The 21,823-nt window shown below is 39.7% G+C and overlaps 1 protein-coding gene across 2 annotated transcripts in view; it reads left to right on the top strand.

Moving 5' to 3' along the window:
- The window catches only part of LOC148351212 (solute carrier family 12 member 2-like), a 138,375-nt gene that overhangs the window by 56,900 nt on the left and 59,652 nt on the right, over positions 1-21,823 (top strand). For both annotated transcript variants that reach the window (XM_088319940.1, XM_088319939.1), the window contains exon 4: positions 19,048-19,143. In XM_088319940.1, coding sequence (XP_088176066.1) covers positions 19,048-19,143 — 96 coding nt within the window. The remainder of the gene's footprint in view (positions 1-19,047; positions 19,144-21,823) is intronic.

Here is a 21,823-nt window from a genome sequence, read left to right on the forward strand (position 1 = left end):
TACAAAATGTGAACCATTATCACTATAGATCTTTCTGGAATCCCATAACGTGGAATTATGTCTTGGCATAATGCTTTAGCTACTGTTAGCGCATCTGGGTTTTTTGTAGGAACACGCTCTATCCATTTTGAGAATGAATCTATTATCACTAAACAGAACTTTTTTCCTTCACTATTGTTAAGTTCTATAAAGTCCATATGTATTTGTTGGAATGGATAATCTGGTTTTGGAAACTGTCCTCTCTTTGGTCTTAGTTTACCCTGAGCATCCTTCCTGTTGAGACATGTATCTTCCCATGGCTCAATATTGCTGCCCATTTGTATAGATTTTTTGGTAGGATTGGTTTATCTTCTGGTCATTTATATATTCCATCTTTTAGGTGTGCTCATTTTCTTTTCCAGAGTTCTTGCTCTTGTTTAGGTGATTGTTGTTGCATTTCATGTAGTATTTATTCATTTAAGGCATTTTCTGTTAGAATTTTAACTGTTATTTCTCCTTGTGCAGCTTGTTTTGCTATTTTATCTTTCATAAGCTTGCAGGCTCCTGTTAGGGTCACGAATTCTGCAGCTGGAGCTGAAAAATGTTGAGTTAATGCTTCTGCCTTTAATACTTTGTCATGTGTTACTACAGCATAGCCTGTCCTCCTTTTTCCTGTTTTATCTTTCTTTCCTACGAAACATTAATTTCTGTTATTTTAGCTTTTTTTTCTTTTTGTTCACGTTCTGTTTCCTTTTTTCTTTTTTCTTTTAGATAAATGACCATGAAGTCATTATATTTTATCCACGCAGTTATATTTTTAATTCTCATGATCTGTCTCAAGATAATTATTATACTATTTTTAAATTCCTATGATCCTACCTACTCAGGGTCAATCAGTTTCTCGTTATCCTTTGAAAACACTCCTTCCATAGAAATTGTTTCGTTTTATTTTAACCAAACAATACTGTAGATCAGCATTTGTTACCTATTTATTAATAATTTGTTAATTGTAATACGCTCATACTTAAAAATTAAGTGTGGGTTATTTCACCTTCTCTTGAAGGACTTTTTATCAGTTGTCCTTCTAGGGGATTTTGTCCTTCGGGATAAACTTATCAAAATTCCAAACCATCACACTGCCTATAACATCAAAAATCTCAATAATGCCAAATGGAACTCAACTCTTTTCTCATTGATTCAATATAAAATAAACATACTTGACACTAATGAATTGTCTTATCAACTCGCATTATATTATTATCATAATATTTGGTTTGCAATAGTCTTTGCTCTGTGCAGCCCCTCGAGATCCTTTGTGATTAAGCGCCATACAAATTAATATGACTTGGCTTGACTATTAATACTTGTGTGTCCTTTTTTTCATTTTAAAAAGAAAGCAAATTTCATTTAGTGATTGAAACAGAAAATGTAATTTCCAATCTTTCTATTTCTTATTCTTTGTTAATACTTCGTTATTTTAAACACATTTCAAAGTTTTGATTATTTGAAATGATTCAGATCACCTGCTCTTTTGTGTGCAATATTCTTTTTCTTTTTCTGATGCTACTAATATGTCATCTACTTAAGTTAGTAGTTGGCTCTTATTTGGAGACTCGAAGGTAGACAGACTTGATGCAATTACTTGAGAATAAATTGTTTGACTTTCACAATACCCTTGAGGTAATCTGGTGTAGGTATATCTTTTCCCTTTAAACGTAAATGCAAACCAGAATTGACTGTCTTTATGCACTGGTACTGAGAAGAATGTGTTGCTTATATCTACCACTGTGAAATGCTTGGCCTTTGGGTTCAGAGAGATCAATAGCGTGTGTGGATCCGCCAAACGGGAACCTTTGGATCACTGCATTATTTACTGCTATCAAATCCTGAACAATTGTCCATCATGTTGATGGGGGTGCCTTATTTACAGGAAATATCGGTGTTTACGGGTGACTCAGCGCATTCTACTAGTACTCCCGCCTTCTTTATATCTTCTATTACTTCCAGTGCATCTGGTCTTAACAGATATTGTTTTATTCTAGGCCGATGTTCTGTTTTGTGCCTTATTATTATAGGTGGTGCTCCTTTTACTAGTCCTACATCTGTGGGTCCCTGGGACCATAGTTTATCAGGAATTTGTTTTAATAGCTCCTCCTGTTCCTTAGTAAAGTAAATTTGTCATTCCTTCTTTTGTCCAGATGTACTCCTGAGTTTACTGTTATAGTCCAGAATAATGACTTTCTGGATAGTCCAGTAGAACCATGTGTAAAGGCCTGTTGCTACTCAGTCCCGTCCATTTTCTCCTCTGTAATATTATTTTGTGTATAAATATTGTGGTATTTTTTCTTCTTCTTCTAAAGCAAAACAATATATTATGTCCATGTTTATTAGTATTTAATTAGATATTCATCCTTGCAATAATTTTCTTTTATTTTTGTAGATTTTCTATAAATGCATTTATACAGCGCTTTTCAAGTCAATGAAGACCTCCAAAAGCACTCTATAATGTGCTTCACACTCACCCATTTACTTCAGTCATTTAGATTTAACACAGTTCAATGTTGAAAAAGTAAAGTTATTTGTCCTAATCTATGGTATTACGGTTAGTCTCACTTAATTTTCAACAAATTATCTTTTCTAATATTTAATTAACTTTCCCATTTATATTTATCTTTCTTTCTTGTATGCTCCTTGTTTCTCTTTTCCTTAATGTTTACTTTATTTTCCCCTTTTTACCTTCTTTTACTAACCCTTATCTTTCCGTATTTGTAACATCCCTACCTGCTCTGCCAACAATTCTGTCTCAACATAACAGTCCTTCCTTATGCGCCCTCTCACACTGGCTTTTTAGCTCACCAGTTTAATGCGAAATTGACGTATAATCATCTCACTTAATTTTTTTTCCTTCAAACCAGTTAAATCTACTATTTTAGCTTCACCTATTTAATGTGAAAATGACATGTATTGATCTGCAACGAGTTATCTTACTCATTTGTATTCCACTCAATAAATTTTTTCCATTTTCATTGAAAAGAAAGTTTTAACAATTTTTCAATATTTTTGTATAAAAATGCCCTTATCTCTAAATAATCTATTCCAATTCACTCAATTAGATTTTTTCCAATTCTTTCTAGTCCTTATTTTACCAATTTTTGAACTGAAAACTGGAATATTTTATCTTTTTCGGTATAATTCTGGCATTATCTTTATTTAACACATCTAAAATAACACTCATATTTTTCCTAAATTTCTCACTCTTTAATTTATCGATTTTCAACTGAAAACATTCGGACCGCAAGAAAATCTCGAACCATCTGTGGCCCCCGGTGCCCATGTTGAACACTAATTTCTCAAAAAATCCACCTTTGTTTCCACCCCTTTTCATCTGTTCTATCAATTCTTCTTAAATATCACTTTTTAAACAATCTCAGCTCCTTTGAAAGCGTACTTTTGACGTTTAAAAACACAATTTTCTTAGTTTTTTTCTTTCTTTTTGACGAGTAAGACAGTCAAATACATAACAAATAAGACATACACAGGGCCCAGTCAAACGTACTTCTAATTAATTTAACAAAATTTGGTTAGGTTCCTTATTTTTTGTTGCAGTTCTCTAATGCATGCTGTAGACAACTTACCATTAAAGTCATATTGTTTTATCCAGTAACATAGGGGTTCTATCGCTGAGGCATCTTCCTTTTGAATGACTTTCCAATCTTTGCACGTAAAATCCTCTAAAAGCCTCTATTTTACTTTATTTTGCCCCTTTTCCATTTTTACAACTAAATTTGGACTCAGTGGTTATCAGTACTTCTTGTATTCTAAAACTGAGTTTCTCTTTCAACAGGATGGTGATAAATAACCTTTTGTGGTAAAAGTCATTTATACCTTTTCAGGTGGAGTTTCCTTGCCTACATGCATCCACAAAGGCTCACCATTTATTCCCTGTTGCTTTGGTATAAAATACAATTACTTAGTGCTAATAGTATTTTCCCTCACACTCACTTTCACTCTTTTTTGAAGAACAAAAAACTTCGCTTGAGTTCTCTTTTAAACGGAGAGGAACCCTTGCCCTCTTACTTAAAACTTCACTGTCTTAAAGCTTACTGGCCACGTTTCTCTTTTACCTGATAGTGCCTAGGATTGTCAGGATTTATTTTCTTAACTCTGTTTTGGATTATTCACACTCATACCCTTTTACTTTGGTCACATGCATTCATTTTTAAAATAAAAGTTTTACTCACAATTCTCTGAGTCCTTGGACTTTCCGTCAACCTTCAGATCCCAGCTTGTAAGGAAGGGACCAGTCTCGAAAAGGGTCTTAATGCTGTGGCCACAGACTTGCCTGGATCTTTACTCACACGCTTGGATCGTCAAGGTATCTTGGAATCTGGCTCTCGAAGAACCAAATAAATGTCAGGTTCAACCCAACACTTGTAACAAAAACCTGTATACAAAAAGACACAGAGAATTGGGTTTGGTTTACTTGCAAGGGAAGCGAACGGAAAACTGCTTTTGGTTACAGTTCCTCCAACTCACTCCAAAGCAGCCTTCCCTCACTTTGCCTTTTATTCAGAAAAGGAACGCCCTAGTTACACGGTGGTTTCAACTGCTAGACAGAAGAATGCATTTGAAGGTTAAATTTCCAGTTGAAACCAGTTTTTGCACAAACACTTGTTATTTGAAATGTGACTGATTAACTCTCTTTAGCAATACTCAAGAAAAGATCCTTGGCTTTTCGGGTCAAATCTGTAACTTATTCACATCATTGGTTCTCTTTAGAGTGCAGTGGAAAACTTTTGCTTGTGAGAACATCCTATATCGTAAGCACAATATTTCAAGCAATCATATAACACACATAAATGATAGTAAAATTGAATAACTTATGTTATTATTCCAACAGTTTTTCAGCATCACTAATTTTCAACAAGTACAACATGTCTGTTCATCCAACTCAAGCTGTTGCGTTTGGCTTATAAATCACTTATGTTAGTATTTTAACTCGCTTTACTTGCTTGAGGCTCTTTTTTCCCCTTTTTGTTTATTTGGAAGGAACAATCGACATTAACAGACATTGGTACCATCTGTGTAAATATGCCAGAGTGAGGTATACAGCCAATTTACACTTGTAGTCCCTTGATGTAAACCATAATAAAAGACACAAAAAAAAAACAAATTACTTTACAACAGGCGTGGGCAATTATTTGGAGTCGCGGGCCAAATTGTTTTTTAAAATCTTTGACTAAGTATATTGGCCAGTAATCCTTACTGATGGTCATAAGCGGTGCGTTACTTTGGCTACATAACGCATGTCCCCGCACACCTGATGCAGTTTTAAGCGGCGCGGTGTTTCGCTTTCATCCAAGTTCATTACGTCAGTTTTTTTGGGATCATTTCACCATTTGAAATACCGTATAGTTGGATAGCGATTATGAATGTTTATGTGCCAAAGGAAAAAGCGATGAGATAAAAGAGTGGATGTCACTCAATTTCTTCCGTCTTAACTCTGAAAAGACCGAAATGTTAGTCATTGGTCCATCTAAATGCCGTGACTTATTCTCAAATGTCACATCACACAGAGTGACTCAGTTAAAAATTTAGGTGTCATATTTGACCCTGATCTATCCTTTGAAATGGATGTAAAGAAAATTACTAGAACCGCTTTCTTCCATCTTCGTAACATTGCTAAAATCCGTTCAATACTGTCTCAGTCTGATGCGGAAATTATAATTCATGCATTTGTTACCTCCCGTCTCGATTACTGTAATGCACTACTCTCTGGTCTCCCGAAGTCTAGAATCAAGTCTCTTCAGCTGGTACAAAATGCCACAGCGAGGCTTTTAACTAGGACAAAAAAGTACGATCACATAACACCGATTTTGGCTAACCTGCATTGGCTCCCAGTAGATGTGACTTCAAGGTTCTCTTAGTATTGCACAAAATCATACATGGACTTGCTCCCTCTTATCTTTCAGATCTGATTTCCCCCTATGTCCCGGTCCGAAGCCTACGATCTGAGAGTGCCGGTCTTCTGGTGATCCCAAGGGCAAAGAAGTGTTCTGCTGGTTCGAGAGCGTTCTCCATCCGGGCACCGATGCTGTGGAATGCTCTTCCCCCTGAGATCCGATCTGCAACCTCAGTGGAAATGTTTAAATCTAAACTTAAAACTCACTTCTACTCCATAGCATATGAATAACCTACTCTTCTCGTCTGCTGAAAAAATAGTCTGTGTAATATAGTGTAATAATCTGTGAAGCCCTTTGAGACTCTTCGTGATTTAGGGCTATACAAATAAAGATGACTTGACTGGACATGAATGTGGCGGCAACCAGCTTGTGTGATTGGCGAAGGTAACGGCTCTATGAGATCTATTTTTTTCTTGTGATTGGTTAAAAAGCATTATGTCTGGGATTCCGTGCTGTTGAATTTGTAATTGTTGAGTGTAATTAAAAAAAAATGTTTTGTAGTCTTTGTAGATTTATCCATCCATCCTTCCATTATCTGCACCGCTTGTCCTCAGTAGGGTCGTGGGGGTGCTGGAGCCCATCCCAGCTGTCTTCAGGCAGTAGGCAGGGAACACCTTGAGCTGGTAGCCAGGAAGTCGCAGGGCACACAGAGAGAGAACTCACCCCCTTACTCACACTTGGGGACAATTTAGACCAGCCAATTAACCTGACATACATGTTTTTGGAGTGTGGGAGGAAACCGGAGTGCCGGAAGGAAACCTATGCAGGCATGGGGAGAACATTCATACTCCACACAGAGAGGTTTGATCCCATGACCCAAGAACTGTGCCGCAGACGCGCTAACCACTGCGCTGCTGTGCTCCCCTTGTAGATAGATAAATATTTTAATTTGTTTCCTGTGGTTTTCAGTGTTAATGTTTAAGTGTCATCTTTTTTTTATTTTTCCCCTTTTTAGGTAAATTATATACATGTATATATAATATACATAATAAATGTGAATATATGGATTAAACAACAAAAACAACCTGAAGCCAAAAGAGTCAGCTCTTTTTAGTGAGCTCAGCCGAAAAAGCCGTTTTCTAGAAATAAGACAAAATTCCCATTCCAACAACAGATAAGTCGAGTCAGATTTAATTTTTTAAACTCGCGTTATATTGTTTACTGCTGACTGTTATGTTTTTATATTCATAACTGTATCTGGGGCGGCAGTAGCTCAGGTGGTAGAGCGTTCATCTTTGGATCAAGGGATCCCAGTTCGAGTCCCGTCTCGCCCGTGTTACATGTCGAAGTGTCCTTGGGTAAGACACTGAACCCCTAATACCCCCAATAAGCAGGTTAGCGCCTTACATGGCTGCAGGGCCGCTATTGGGAAATGTGGAGCACATTGTAAAGCGCTTTGGGAAGTCATTGACTTGAAAAGCGCTATATAAATGCAGATCATTTCATTTCATAACTGTTCATCTTTCTTACACTTCAAGTGTAGGATAAATATGTTGCTGGCAAGGTGCAATAAAAACTAATAATAATAATAATAATAAAAACTTCTATAAAACTACCTGTATGTTCTTCCCTATTCAGCCAACTCGAATACTGCTCAGAAAATTTCAATTATTTTACATACAACAACTAATTAGGCAAGTAGATAGATAGATAGATAGATAGATACTTTATTCATCCTCGAAGGGAAATTCACATTTCCAGCAGCATCCCTGAGCTGAGAACAATACAATAATAAGGCAAAAAGAATACAATATACAAATACCCAGTGTGACGTGCAAATGCCTACTGTAGCGTGTTATATAGAATAACTAAATAGTGCTACACAGAATACATATTTTAATAAAATTTGGTAATATGCAATGTAGGTGGTGTGGTTTACTGTGGGTTTTTACTCTGCCGGGTAGAGTTAAAGAGTCTCATGGCATGAGGAAGAAAAGATCTCTTCAGTCTGTCCGTAGTACAAGACAGTGACAGCAGTCTGTCGCTGAAACTGCTCTTCTGTCTGGAGATAATGCTGTGTAGTGGATGCGATGGATTGTCCATGATTGACCGCAGCTTTTTCAGTGCCCGTCTCTCAGCTACTGTTGTTAGACTGTCTAGCTCTTTGCCCACAACAGAGCTCGCTTTCCTAGCCAGTTTATTGAGACGAGAGGCATCCTTCTTCTTGACGCTGCCTCCCCAACACGCTGCCGCATAGAAGAGGGCGCTTGCCACTACTGTCTCATAGAATATTTTCAGGAGTTTTTTATCAGATATTGAAGGAGGCCAGCCTTCTGAGGAAGTAAAGTCGGCTTTGCCCTTTCCTACATAGAGCCTCTGTGTTGGCAGTCCAGTCCAGTTTGTTGTCCAGCTGCACACCCAGGTATTTGTAGGTCTGGACAAATTCTACACATTCTCCTTTGATGGTTACAGGCACCGTGTGAGTTCTGGTTTTCCTGAAGTCCACCACCATCTCTCTGGTCTTGGTGGTGTTTAGGTGCAGGTGGTTTGCGTCGCTCCACCGGACAAAGTCCTGAATCAATTTCCTGTACTCCTCCTCCTGCCCATTTCTGATACATCCCACGATCGCAGTGTCGTCGGCAAACTTTTGCACATGGCAGGACTCAGAGTTGTACTTAAAGTCCGATGTATATAGAGTGAATAGGAACGGAGAGAGCACCGTCCCCTGCGGAGATCCTGTGCTGCTGACCACAGTGTCCGATGTACAGCCCCCCTGTTTCACATACTGGGGTCTGCCTGTCAGGTAGTCAGTAATCCATTCTGCAAGGTGTGAGCTAACTCCCATCTCTGTCAGTTTCCTACTCAGTAGCAGAGGTTGTATGGTATTGAAGGCACTGGAGAAGTCCAAAAATGTAATTCTCACGGCCCCCTTCGCCCTATCCAGGTGGGAGAGGGATCGGTGTAACATGTATACTATAGCATCCTCCACTCCCATCTTCTCCTGGTAAGCAAATTGCAGTGGGTCGATGGCATGACGGACCTGTAGCCTCAGGTGGTGCAGCAGCAGCCGCTCCATGGTCTTCATCACATGTGATGTCAGGGCGACCGGCCTGAAGTCGTTGAGTTCCTCAGGTCTTGATTTATTTGGGACTGTGATGAAGCAGGATGTTTTCCACAGCTGAGGGACCCTCCCCTGTTCAAGGCTCAGGTTGAAGACGCGCTGTAGAGGGTCTCCCAGCTCAGACGCACAGGCTTTCAGCAGTCGGGGGGATACTCCATCCGGACCAGCTGCCTTGCTGGTTCGTGCCTTCTCAGCTCTCCACACACCTGGGCTGCAGTTATTTTTAGTGGGGGGATGTCTTCCATGCTAGTGTCCAGAGGGGGAGGGGGAAGGACAGCTGTAGTACTCAGGGGTGAGGATGAGGCGGAGTGGTCAAACCTGTAGAAGAAGTTGTTCAACTGGTTGACTCGCCCCACATCTATATCCACAGCCACACCCTGCTTGGTGCTGCAGCCAGTAATTGTTTTCATCCCTTCCCACACCTCCTTCATGTTGTTGTTCTGCAGCTTTTTCTCCAACTTCCTCCTGTACTGCTCCTTCCCTTTTCGGAGCTGGACTTTGAGCTCCTTCTGTACTCGTTTTAGCTCCTGCTGATCACCATTTTTAAAGGCCCTCTTCTTTTGGTTCAGAAGGCAGTTGATGTCGCTCGTGATCCAGGGCTTGTTGTTGGCATAGGAGCGTACAGTCTTTATAGGAACAACATTGTCAATGCAGAAGTTAATGTAGTCAATAGTGCAGTTTGCCATCTCCTCAATGTCCCCACTGCTGGACCCTAGCAGGACATCCCAGTCCGTACATTTAAAGCAGTCTTTCAGAGCCTGCTCTGCCTCGGTGGACCATTTTCTAAAAGAGCATGTGGTTGTTGGTAGCCTCCTCACTTTTGGTTTATACTGTGGTTTAAGCAGAATGAGGTTGTGGTCTCCTTTTCCTAGGGCAGGCAGTGGTATAGCACTGTAAGCATTTCTGATATTCGCGTACAGAAGGTCAATAGTCCTATTTCCCCTGGTCTTGCAGTTCACATACTGGGCGAAAGAGGGCAGTGTCTTATCAAGAGTCATGTGGTTGAAGTCCCCAGAGATTAACATTGCAGCCTCCGGGTGTTGTGTTTGAAGTTTTGCCACCGCGGAGTGGATGACGTCACACGCTACTTCCGCATCTGCGCGCGGTGGGATGTAAACAATGACAGCAATGGCGTGTCCGAACTCTCTGGGCATGTAATAGGGACGCAGACTTACAGCCAAAAGTTCGACATCACGGCAGCAGATAGAAAGCTTTGTTTTAACATGCCCCGGGTTACACCACCTCGTGTTCACGTAGCTAGCCAGTCCCCCTCCTTTGCGCTTCCCGCTGACTTTAGTGCCTCTGTCAGCCCGAACAGCGCAGAAGCCGTCTAGCGAGATGTTAGCGTCCGTGATGCTAGACGTGAGCCACGTTTCCGTAAAGCAAAGCAAGCTGCACTCCCTGTATGCTTTGATGTCTTTCACAAGCACAGCCAGTTCGTCGATCTTATTCGGTAGAGAGTTGACATTCCTCATGATTATGGACGGTACCGTGGGCTTATATCGCCACTTCACCGCTAACCGCTTAGCCTTTACCTTAGCACCGGCTCTGCAACCCCGGTAGGGTCGCCTCACCTCGTTAGGTAAAAGGGGGACCGCGCCGGCTCGAGAATTCTTTAAGTCGAGGAGTAGATTTCTTGAATATACGTGTTTTTGCGAGTTGAAACCCATATCCATAGGATAGAAAGTAATCCAAAGTGCTACAAGTGTTGCAAGGCACTGATAAAGTGAGCAAAAAAATAAAATAAAAATAATAAATCACAAAAGTAGCGAAAATAACACGGGAGCTGCTGGAGTGGCTGCCATTCGTGACAGCGCCGGAAGTATGAAAAGTAAGGCAAATTGTAACTTTCCATGGTAACTAGTTACTTTTATAATGGAGTAATTCAGTTACTAACTCAGTTACTTTTTGGAAGAAGTAGTGAGTAACTGTAATTCCTTTTTTTAAAGTAACATTCCCAACACTGGTGCTAGACTACAGTACAATTTAGAAAGATTTTTCACGTTCCCAAGCAAAGTGTTTTATAAGCGAACTTAATCAGGCATTAGTGATGATAGTAGTGGCGTTGCAAGTGAACAGCGACAAACGATAGTAGCGGTTAATGTTACTGCCGGGATGCCAGTGAAAAAGCTCTTAGAGGCACAGACTGTAAACAAATGTATCACCGTCCCACCCTAATTACAAGCCACTACCCAAATCAGGAAAATATTTCCGCTTCTCAAATGTATTGTATAAAAGGATTGTGCAGTTTTAACCAGATATAGAATGTATTCAGTGTTTTGTTTTAAACTAAAATGGCTAGAAACCAAAACGACTTCAAGTAATAATTCGCTCTTTAATGCTCAATGGCTGCATTTTTAATTAAATTATAAAATGCTTCACCTGAGTAGCTTCAGCCATTCTACATGCACAAAAATAGAAAAGTGATTTATATAAATATATCAAAACAGCTCAAATTTGTAGCTGAAAAACCTCACTCTCTGTACCCAAACAATTAACACTGCACTATGGCGGGAAAATCAACCACGTCTGTTGTAGTTTTTATCCACTAACTCAAAATGAATTAAACAAAAAAAAAACATTTTAATTTACAAGTACACAAAAAAAAACTTTTCTTATTAAAAGTATTGCCTTTTAAAGGGATGGTGTGTATTATTTACAGTAACAACTATTAGTGGTAAATATTCATGAAGAAAAAAAAACATTTTTGAATGATGAGTAAAAATACATGCAAAACATATAAACATCAATTTTTAATACTCATAGGTTGAAAAAATGCATTTATTTTACATAACATGATCCTTACTATAAAAGTCCAAAAAACAAAACACTTGTGAAAGGCTTGGCAAAAAATAATGCTGTTTGTTTTGAGTCTCTATAGTGTGTTTTCTTCCTTGTGCTTTGGAGCACTAGTTTTTGTTTGGGCGATTATACAGTGACATCAAGAGGTCAAATAATACACATTGTCTCTTTAATTCTCAATTTGCTCACTTTTTTGAATGAAATTTAAAAGGCTTCACTTCAGTAGTTATGTGTTGAATCTGATAAAATCCGCATCACGAATTCTTGGCTTTATCTGCATTTTACCATGTGCAACAGGTGTAAGCAAAATATACCGGTCTTTTCCTTTGGTTTGAAAATGGCAGGTGTCGACTCACATTTGCTTGGCATGGTCGCCAACTTGTGCTAAAGAGTCTAATTTACCCTGACATATTTTTTCCCCCAGCATTTCGTTGCCAAGGTAAATCCACTGAAACTTTGTTGAAAAACACTGAGTTAGAGTCAGAGGCAGTCGTGCACGAGGGATTGGCTTTGGCTCTGGCTCACTATGGTGAAGCATTAGGGAGAACACTACCTTCTGGCAGGCCTGCCCCCAAAATTGCGGTAATGATGTACTAAACAACCAAATACAAAACATTTCTACAAGTTACCTAGTATTTATTTTTTTACCGTAGTAGTTTTTGTTTGATTTACGTTTATTTTGTTATAATTTTTTACAAATTTTAGCAAATAATTTGTTGGATTACTAAAATTACATGTAAAAACTAAATTTCACATTAATTGTTCAATTCAACATAGAAACAACCTCCTGTTTGTAAATTGAAGGACTTCATGTATAACTGTTCATTGATCCCCTAACCGCCTTGGTCAGTGGGGCACGAGATCCTTGACAACAGCAACAATGTAATAAACAAAAAAACAAAAAAGCAATATTATTTTATGTAAATAGTGAAATTTATTGAACTAATGGAATGATCTTATAAAAGGCAATTCTAAAGGAACATTTTATTCAGTAGCTTCAGAACAGAGGTATGTGAAACAGCAGTGACATTTATCCGGACTACTCAAATACCCAATTTGCACCAATCTGCATCAGCGGGTGTGCAATGTTGAGACTCACAACTGGCTTAGCTTAAAGCATGGGAGACTGGTTTGGTTGTCATCAGCAAAAAATGTTGTGGAAGGATGCCTCGGAAAAAATGTGGTTTCGAAGGTGATACTTTTTGAAGATGAACAACTCCTTAAGGCCCTTGGAATGCAGCTTGATTGACGTTTGCTGAAGTGTTGATTCAGTGTCCATGCAATTTCGAGTGAGACCTATAGGAAACCTGGCTTGGTTTTCAAGCCTTGTAGATTAGCGGGAGCATTTTTGGTGGCACCAGTGGGAGCATAAGAAGAAGAAAAATACTGTAATTAATAGAGAATTCTCACCACCGTGGTCTCCTACGTGTCGTAAGAGGCAACGAAAGTGGAGGGAGAGAAGGCTCTGGACCCTCTTCTCTCCATCTTGACTCCCTAAGAGACAGCAAGGCAAAAAAAGGGGCCGCGAGACAGAAAGTTCCCGCGAACCATAGTTATATGGTCACTAAATGTGTGAGGATGTGGAAGTGAAGCGACTGAATGGAAGAAAGAGGAGATCGGAAGAATGATGACGAAAAGGAAGGTTGATTTGTTAGTCTTGAGTGAAACAAAGATGAAAGGAAAGGGTGAATTGCAGCTTAGAGGTATGCATGGTAGAAAGTCTGGAGTTATTGGCGGACATGCTAGAGAAGGAGTGGCTGTGCTTGTGAGTGAGAAAGCAAAGGAAAAACTGGTTTAGTAGAAAGAGATATCTTCCAGATTGATGTGGGTGAGGTTAAAGTGGGGTGTAGAAGTATGGATGTTTATAAGTGCATATGGACCTTGTTCAGAAAGAAGTGCTAGGAGAGAGAGGAGTTCTGGAAGGATTTGTCAGACTGTGTGGCAAGTGCAAAAGAAGGGTGAAAAGTGGCAATACTGGTGACATGAATGCTAGAGTGGGTGATGAAATGGTTGAAAAGGTGTTTGGTAGATCTGGAGTACCAGGAAGAAATGAGATCGTGGAGGGCTAGTTATAAGAAGAGTGTGAGGGAAGAGGTGAAAATGTCAGAGTTGAATACGGCAGAAAAGGAAAGAGTTTAAAGAGAGGATATGGGAAGAGTATGAACAGATAGTAGAAGAGAAGTAGAGAGTGTGAAAAAGGAATGGAAGTGGTTTAAATAGGCAGTGTTGATGAGTGCGAAAGAAGTTGTGAAATGAGAAAAGTTGGTCGAGCTATTAGAAAAGGAAGTGAATGGTGGAATGATGAGGTCTCAGAGGCTATGACAGAGAAGAGATGGCCTTTAAGGAGTGGCTGCAAAATAACAGTAGTGATGAAAGTAGGAAGAAATTGCTAAAGATATTATTAATACCACACATATTAAAGGGCTGAAATCTACAGAGGCACGACAGAGTGGCTGTCCAGGGAAATTGTCCAGTTTTAGTGAACTGTCACTTGATGATCTCAAACATGTGGTGAATGCGGCTAAACCGACAACTTGCCGGTTCGACCCGCTCCCAGGTTCACTTATTAAAAGTCTTTTTGGCGTCCTTGGACCTTCAGTTCTAAAGATTATAAACCTATCACTCTCCTCAGGTGTAGTTAAGTCAAGTCAAGTCAAATTTTTTTATATAGCCCTTAATCACAAAAATGTCTCAAAGGACTGCACAGGATTACAGTTACAAAATTACACAATTACCTGATCTTAAACCAGCAGTTTTTAAGTCCGCCGTTATTAAACCCACACTGAAACGACCCAACCTTGATCCAGAAATCTTAAGTAATTATAGACCTGTGTCAAACCTACCTTTCCTTTCTAAAGTACTTGAAAAAGTAGGAGCACAGCAACTGAATGATTTCATATCCGAGAATAACCTTTTTGAATCTATGCAATCAGGATTCAGGGCTAACCACTCTACTGAGACAGCTCTGATCAAGGTAACAAATGATCTCCTACTGGCAATGGATTCTGGCGCTTCATCACTTTTGCTGCTGCTGGAACTTAGTGCTGCTTTTGACACAGTGCACCACAATTTCGTACTAGAACGGTTGGAAAAATGGATTGGTCTCCCAGGAGGCCTGCCTCATTGAGATAAGAGTGGATGTCACTCAATTTCTTGCGTCACATAACACCGAGTTTGGCTAACCTGCATTGGCTCCCAGTTAGCCTGAGATGTGATTTCAAGGTTCTCTTAGTATTATACAAAATCATACATGGACTTGCTCCCTCTTATCTTATAGATCTGATTTGCCCCTATGTCCCGGTCCGAAGCCTACGATCTGAGACTGCCGGTCTTCTGGTGATCCCAAGAGCAAAGAAGTGTTCTGCTGGTTCAAGAGCGTTCTCCATCCGGGCACCGGTGCTGTGGAATGCTCTTCCCCCTGAGATCCGATCTGCAACCTCAGTGGAAATGTTTAAATCTAAGCTTAAAACTCTCTTCTACTCCATAGCATATGAATAACCTACTCTTCTCCTCGGCTGAAAAATAGTCTGTGTAATAAAGAGTTATAATATGTGAAGCCCTTTGAGACTCTTCAAGATTTAGGGCTATACAAATAAAAATGACTTGACTTGATTTGATGCGTATGAAAGGTAAAAGGGAGAAGGCGCCTGAGTTGGATGGTTGTACTGCTGAATTCTTGGAAAAAAAAGTGGCATGGCTATGATTGACTGGTTAGTACGCTTGTTGAATGTTTGCTTTTTAAGTGGTGTGCTTCCCGTTGTTGGTGTAGTGCATGTGTGGTGCCATTGTATAAGGGTAACGGTGAGGAGTATGAGTGTAGCAATTCGAGAGGTATCAGTTCGTTGTCTGTGCCGGGTAAGCTGTATGGAAGAGTCTTGATTAAGAGGGTGAGAGGAAGAACGAATGAGGCAGTGATGGAGGAGCAGAGTGGTTTCAGGAAAGGAAGATGATGTGTGGATCAGGTGTTTGCAGTACAACAGGTGTGTGAGAAATATTTTGCAAAAGGTAAGGATGTTTATTTGGCTTTGCTGGTCTTGGAAAAGGCATATGACAGAGTTGATAGAGAGGTGTTGTGGCAGGTGATGTAAATGTATGGAGTGGGTGGAAAGTTGTTGGAAGCATTGAAGTGTTTTTATGTGAACAGCAGAGCATGTGTAAGAGTAGGGAGTGAGACAAGTGAGTGGTTCCCTGTGTTGACTGGTGTGACACAGGGGTGTGTGATGTCACCATGGCTGTTTAATGTGTACATGGATGGTGTGGTGAGAGAGGTGAATGTAAGAGTATTTGGCAGAGGTGTAGAGATGATGGATAACAGGGGAACTGTGTGGAAGGTAAGTCAATTGTAGTTTGCAGATGACACAGCGCTTGTGCCTGATTGAGGAAACATTGAGAAGGTTGGTAATGGAGTTTGGAAGAGTGTGTGATAGGCGTAAGTTATATGTGAATGTTGCGAAGAGTATGCTGATGAAGTGTTCACGTGATGGAGTGGGCATGGTGTTAGAAATAAGGTTGCATGGACAGGTGCTTGAAGAAGTTTAAAGCTTTAGGTACTTGGGTTGTGATGTGGCTGCAGTTGGTGGAATGGAGTGCGAGGTATTGCACAGAGTGAATCAAGGAAGCAAGATTTTGGGTGCTCTGAGGAGAGTGATGAGCAACAAGAGTATGAGTATGGATGTTGAGAGGGGAGTGTATGGGAATGTGATTGTGCCAACTGTTTCATGGTGCAGAGACTTGGAGCCTAAATGCAGATTTAAGAAGGAAATTAAATGTTTTTGAGAAGAAGTGTTTGAGGAGTATGTTAGAAGTGACAAGATTGGATTTATTGACAAATGAAATTGTGAGAGACAGAACTGAAGTAATAGTGGAACTGAGTAAGTTTTTGGATAAGAGAGTGCTGGGCTGGTTTGGACAGAACTACAGAACAAAAGTAAATGGAAAGAGACCAAGAGGAAGGCTGTGTTTGACGTGGATGGATGGTGTTATGAGTGCACTGCAGGAAAGATGTCTAAATAAAGTGGAGGCTAAAGCTCTTGTTGGTGATAGGAATGAGTGGAGAGGTGTTGTCAAAGTATAGTGGGATGTTTGGATGCGTTCTAAGGGATGGCCAGGGCACGCGTATGATGCGGCAGGGATAAACCAGTGAAAGCTTTCGGGCCCTGCTGTTGAACAGAAGAGTGTGTTGTGTCACCCTGACCCGAGTGACATGGCGGCTTTCTTGTGTCCCGTTTCATATGGAGGGACAAAAGCATGACCAATTTGGGTGCCGAGGTGCCTCAATTATTTGTGTGTTTAGGCATTTGGGTTCCCCATGGTCCAAAAACTTTTGTGTGTGTTTTTTTGAAATATTTTTAACATAAGGCAACATAATCTCGTCAAGTACCTTAACATACACAAACTGATCCATTATCATTGGTATGCAATAAATGGGCCGAACACCAGAGTAGTAGAAACATGCCCAGACCATGATACTTACACTAACATGATTCACTGTCATCAACTTGTACTGAGGTTTGAAGTCAGAGTTTGGGGCTCATCTCACACATAGTCTGTGGCCCTTGAACCCCAAAGGACAATTTTGCTTTCATCAGTCCGAAAATGTTCCCCCATTTTTCTTTACACCAGTTGATATGTGTTTAAGCGAATTGTATTCTCTTCTGCACATGCCCATTTTAACAGAGGGACTTTGAGTAGGATTCTTGACAAAAAAAATTGGCTCCACACAGGCATCTGCCAGGTGTCACAGCACTTACGGGTAGCTGCAAACTGTGTTTAATCGTGAGCGCTTGCCATTCTGGATATTTTTTTGTGTTTTTTTTTTTTGGTATTTTTTTCTTCCCTTTTTTGTTTTCTTTTTATTTTCTTTTTATTTTCTTTTATTTGTTATTGTATGTGTTTGTCTTGCTTTCGGTCACCCCTCTTAATGGGTATGACCAAGGTAGATAGATAGATCGATAGATAGAATATGGTGTGGCTCACTCTTAATATCTTTTTGTGGTGGTACCGGGGAAAACCTCAAGCTGCTCTTTTCCGCAACACATGCGCTAAAATTAATACACCACAGTGACGTCTAGAAACATTTATGACGCATTCTAAAGAGAAACGTATATATTTTTTTTGCTGAGATTATTCATAAAATACAAAACCAAAGAAAAATAGATGGTTTGATTTTATTTAATATTTATAACTAACTCATGATATTTCAACATTTTCACCCACAAATCAAGTCCTCAAACAGTACATCCGAAATCTATTGGTATCCTGTGGTATGCCTGATTTTCTTGAAAGTTGACCAAAGAGGGTGTTTGTTTGTGTACCGTCCAATTTGACAACGGCATACACCTTACACCTCGGATGTCAAACTCTGTTAAGCTTTGGGGCCAGATCCAGACTTTCTGTTCTGAAGTGGGCCTGAACAGTAAAAGTCAAGTCAACTCCAAATTTTTAGCTTTGCTTTTCAGTATTATGCTTCATCATTCAGCCTACATTAGTAACCTACCCTCTATATTGTAATCACGGATGTCAGTGGTTCTAAACACATTTATTTTTAAACAATGGGGGATTTTTTATGCTTGGCATTGAATGTGTTAACTGGTTAATTTCAACAGTTGAGTGAATGCGATTTTACAGAAGAACCAACTCACTGTGCTGTACAAACACAACACTGCCCTCTTGTGGCCGGAGGGAGAATTTGGTTTGCATTCATTTAAAAAAGCCGTATCCGGCTCACGGGCCCTATGTTTAACCCATTGCACTCTCAAGCAAGCACTATCAACATCTTCCGTGTTTTTTAACCCTGACATGTCAAGTCAAGTCATCTTTATTTGTATAGCCCTAAATCACGAAGAGTCTCAAAGGGCTTCACAGATTATTACACTATATTACACAGACTATTTTTCAGCCGACGAGAAGAGTAGGTTATTCATATGCTATGGAGTAGAAGAGAGTTTTAAGTTTAGATTTAAACATTTCCACTGAGGTTGCAGATCGGATCTCAGGGGGAAGAGCATTCCACAGCACTGGTGCCCGGATGGAGAACGCTCTCGAACCTTGGGATCTGGTTTTTTAACCCTGACATCAAATTTTAGGTTCATTCTAAACCAAGCCTTAGACTTTAGAGCTTATTTAATTTTGCCATTATCAAAGAAATCTGTTTTTATCCATATTATCTTTCAAATTGAAGTACACCTTTATGTTGTAATTAATGGTTCACTGGCTCTCTACATTTCTTTTTGTCCCCTACAGCTCTATCCTGCTTAATTGTCCTAATGGCCACTGTTGTGACAACAATCACTGGACTGTCTACCTCTGCCATTGCAACGAATGGGTTTGTTCGAGGAGGTATGTCTTGTCTTTCTGAAGTTCTAGATCTGCTGCTACATTTTATTTCCAAACACCCATGGTGTATTTTTTTATCAGTAAGAAAAAACTAATTTCAATCATTCAATCCTTATTTTGGAAAAATCTCGAAATGTCTTATGTTTAATAGTATCGTACGTGAACATCAACAATTTCCCCAAAATCCAGACCATAATTTGTGAAAAAAAACCTTGCCTTCCTCATCATTATGTGTAAAAGAACAAAGAAAAAACAATTTCTATAAAATTAAAGTGCAGCAGGAAATGTATCCGTGCACAAAAAAGTCAGAAAGTGTAAAAAATGTGAAATCTTTTTCTGCTTTTTTTAAAGAACCAGACGAAGAAACAAATAGGGATTAACAATAATTATTGGCCCTATATTTATATGCAAATGTGACCCTGTTATTAGCCGATTAGAAAAACAATTGACCCGTTACTTGGGCACTTGGAGACCTGCTGTCGTTAAAATATAATTAGCTGACATTACTAGCTAGAAAAATGCAAATATATTTTATCCAGACAAACTACTTTAGAAATCCTGATTTGTGTTTGACTAGGTTCTAAAGGGCTCAACTGATTTTCATAAAAATTAACAAAGTTATACTTTAGGCATCCGCAAATGTCATTAGGTATGTTTCAAGGCACCCCCAATAAAAACCAACAAAATCCATAAACATCTGCTTTCGTCTAATCCCCTCTAGCAACTAAATTGAGTACTCCAGCTCTCGATCACCAACACTTTCAAGCAGCCGAATACCATTTGCTACTGGCCTGGCTGCTTTAAACATGCACTTTGATTGAGATTGACAGCTCTGCAGCCCCCAAAAATGTAATGATTGAGTGTTTTTAGGGTATTTATTTGTGTCTAAAGAACTCTGTGTTTTTGATCTGACAATACGTCATAGCATTAATACCCCTTTTTATTATTATTGTTCATAGAGTTTGTGTTTATGCGCACACTTGTGCGCTTCAGCCATTACCTTGTACTTTTTACTCTAGAAATAATAGTTTTCAGGACACCAGAAAAGGTTAAAAAGATTTACAGAGTGTAGGTTTTAAGATTGGCAATCTAAAGAAGTAAAAAAAAAACGACATAATTGGAGCTCAGGTGGTAGGTCTGGCATGTATGACGTCTTCACGGGGTTTGCAAATTCATGTTCCTTCACCAGAGTCAAAGTTTCACTGATACACAGTGCTGTTCAAAATAATAGCAGTGCAATTTGACTAACCAAAATATCTCTGCTTTTAACATATGTTTTTCTTGTTACGAGCCAAACAAGTTACCAGTAGGTGCAGTAGACCCAGCATTTATAAAAGGCACTCTCCGAAGACTGTAATTGGGCAAATATTTCAAGGAGTGTGTTAAAAAAGTAGGAGTGTCTGCTGTTGACAGTATAAACTCAAAACTAATTTGCAATTTTATGAAAAAGGTAGAATTTAGCAATACTAACATTTAGTTACATGACCACAGTTTTTTTTATAACTGCTTCACATCTCTGTGGCATAGTCAATCAACTTGGGGCACCTTTAAGTTGTTATTTCACACCATGATTGCTCAACAACATTTCACAATTCATTTATATTTTTTGGTGCTTTACAAACAGCATTTTATATCACCCCACAAGTTCTCAATTGGATTGAGGTTTGGGGATTGATCTGGCCGCTCCATTAAATTAATTTTATTAGTTTGGAACCAAGACTTTGCTCGTTTACTGGTGTATTTGAGGTCATTGTCTTGTTGAAACACCTATTTTAAGGGCATGTCTTCTTCAACATAAGACAACATAATCTTGTCAAGTACCTTAACATACACAAACTGATCCATAATCATTGGTATGCAATAAATGGGCCGAACACCAGAGTACCATGATACTTGCACTACCATGATTCACTGTCTTCAACTTGTACTGAGGTTTCCGGGAGTGCTGGAGCCCATCCCAGCCATCTTCGGGCAGGGCAGGGGACACCCTGAACTGGTTGCCAGCCAGTCGGAGGGCACACAAAGACAGACAACTGACTCGCTCATTCACTCCTAGGGCCAATTAACCATGTTTTTGTAATGTGGGAAGAAACCTACGAAGGCACAGGGAGAACATGCAAACTCCACACGGGGAGGTTGCGGTAGCTGGATTTGAACCCTGATCCTTTTTGGGGCTGCACGGTAACCACCCAACCGCCGTGCTGCCCAAGGTAGGATCTACATATGGTAAAAATTATGGTTATGGTTAAAATTATATCCTAAAAATGACAAATATAATAAATCCGCTGTGTAAACATGTCGAACATTTGGGTTCCTCCTAATACAGCATCTAAATCAAAGTCATTCGTTCTGTCTCGGGGGTGCTGGAGCCCATCCAATCCGTGTTTTTGAAATGTGGGAGGAAATCTGAGTACCCTGGCTATTGGGAGAACACGTGGTTGCTATCGTAACGCATGTCAGGTTAGTTAGCCGATTCAAATAGTCCCTAGGTGTGAATGAGTTGTCAGTCACTGTGTGCCCTGCGACTGGCTGTCAACCAGTACAGCCTGATTAGCTCCAGCACCCCCGCAACCCTACTGAGGATAAGAAAATGGATGTGAAATAAAAGGGAACAATTGGTCATTCATTAAATTGTCCTAAAAAATGTGCATGTCAATTACAGTTCATCCCATATGTCATCATC

The sequence above is a fragment of the Urocampus carinirostris genome, chromosome 16, assembly GCF_059441175.1.
Source record: "Urocampus carinirostris isolate Australia breed hairy pipefish chromosome 16, RoL_Ucar_1.0, whole genome shotgun sequence".
NCBI classification, from domain to species: Eukaryota; Metazoa; Chordata; class Actinopteri; order Syngnathiformes; family Syngnathidae; genus Urocampus; species Urocampus carinirostris.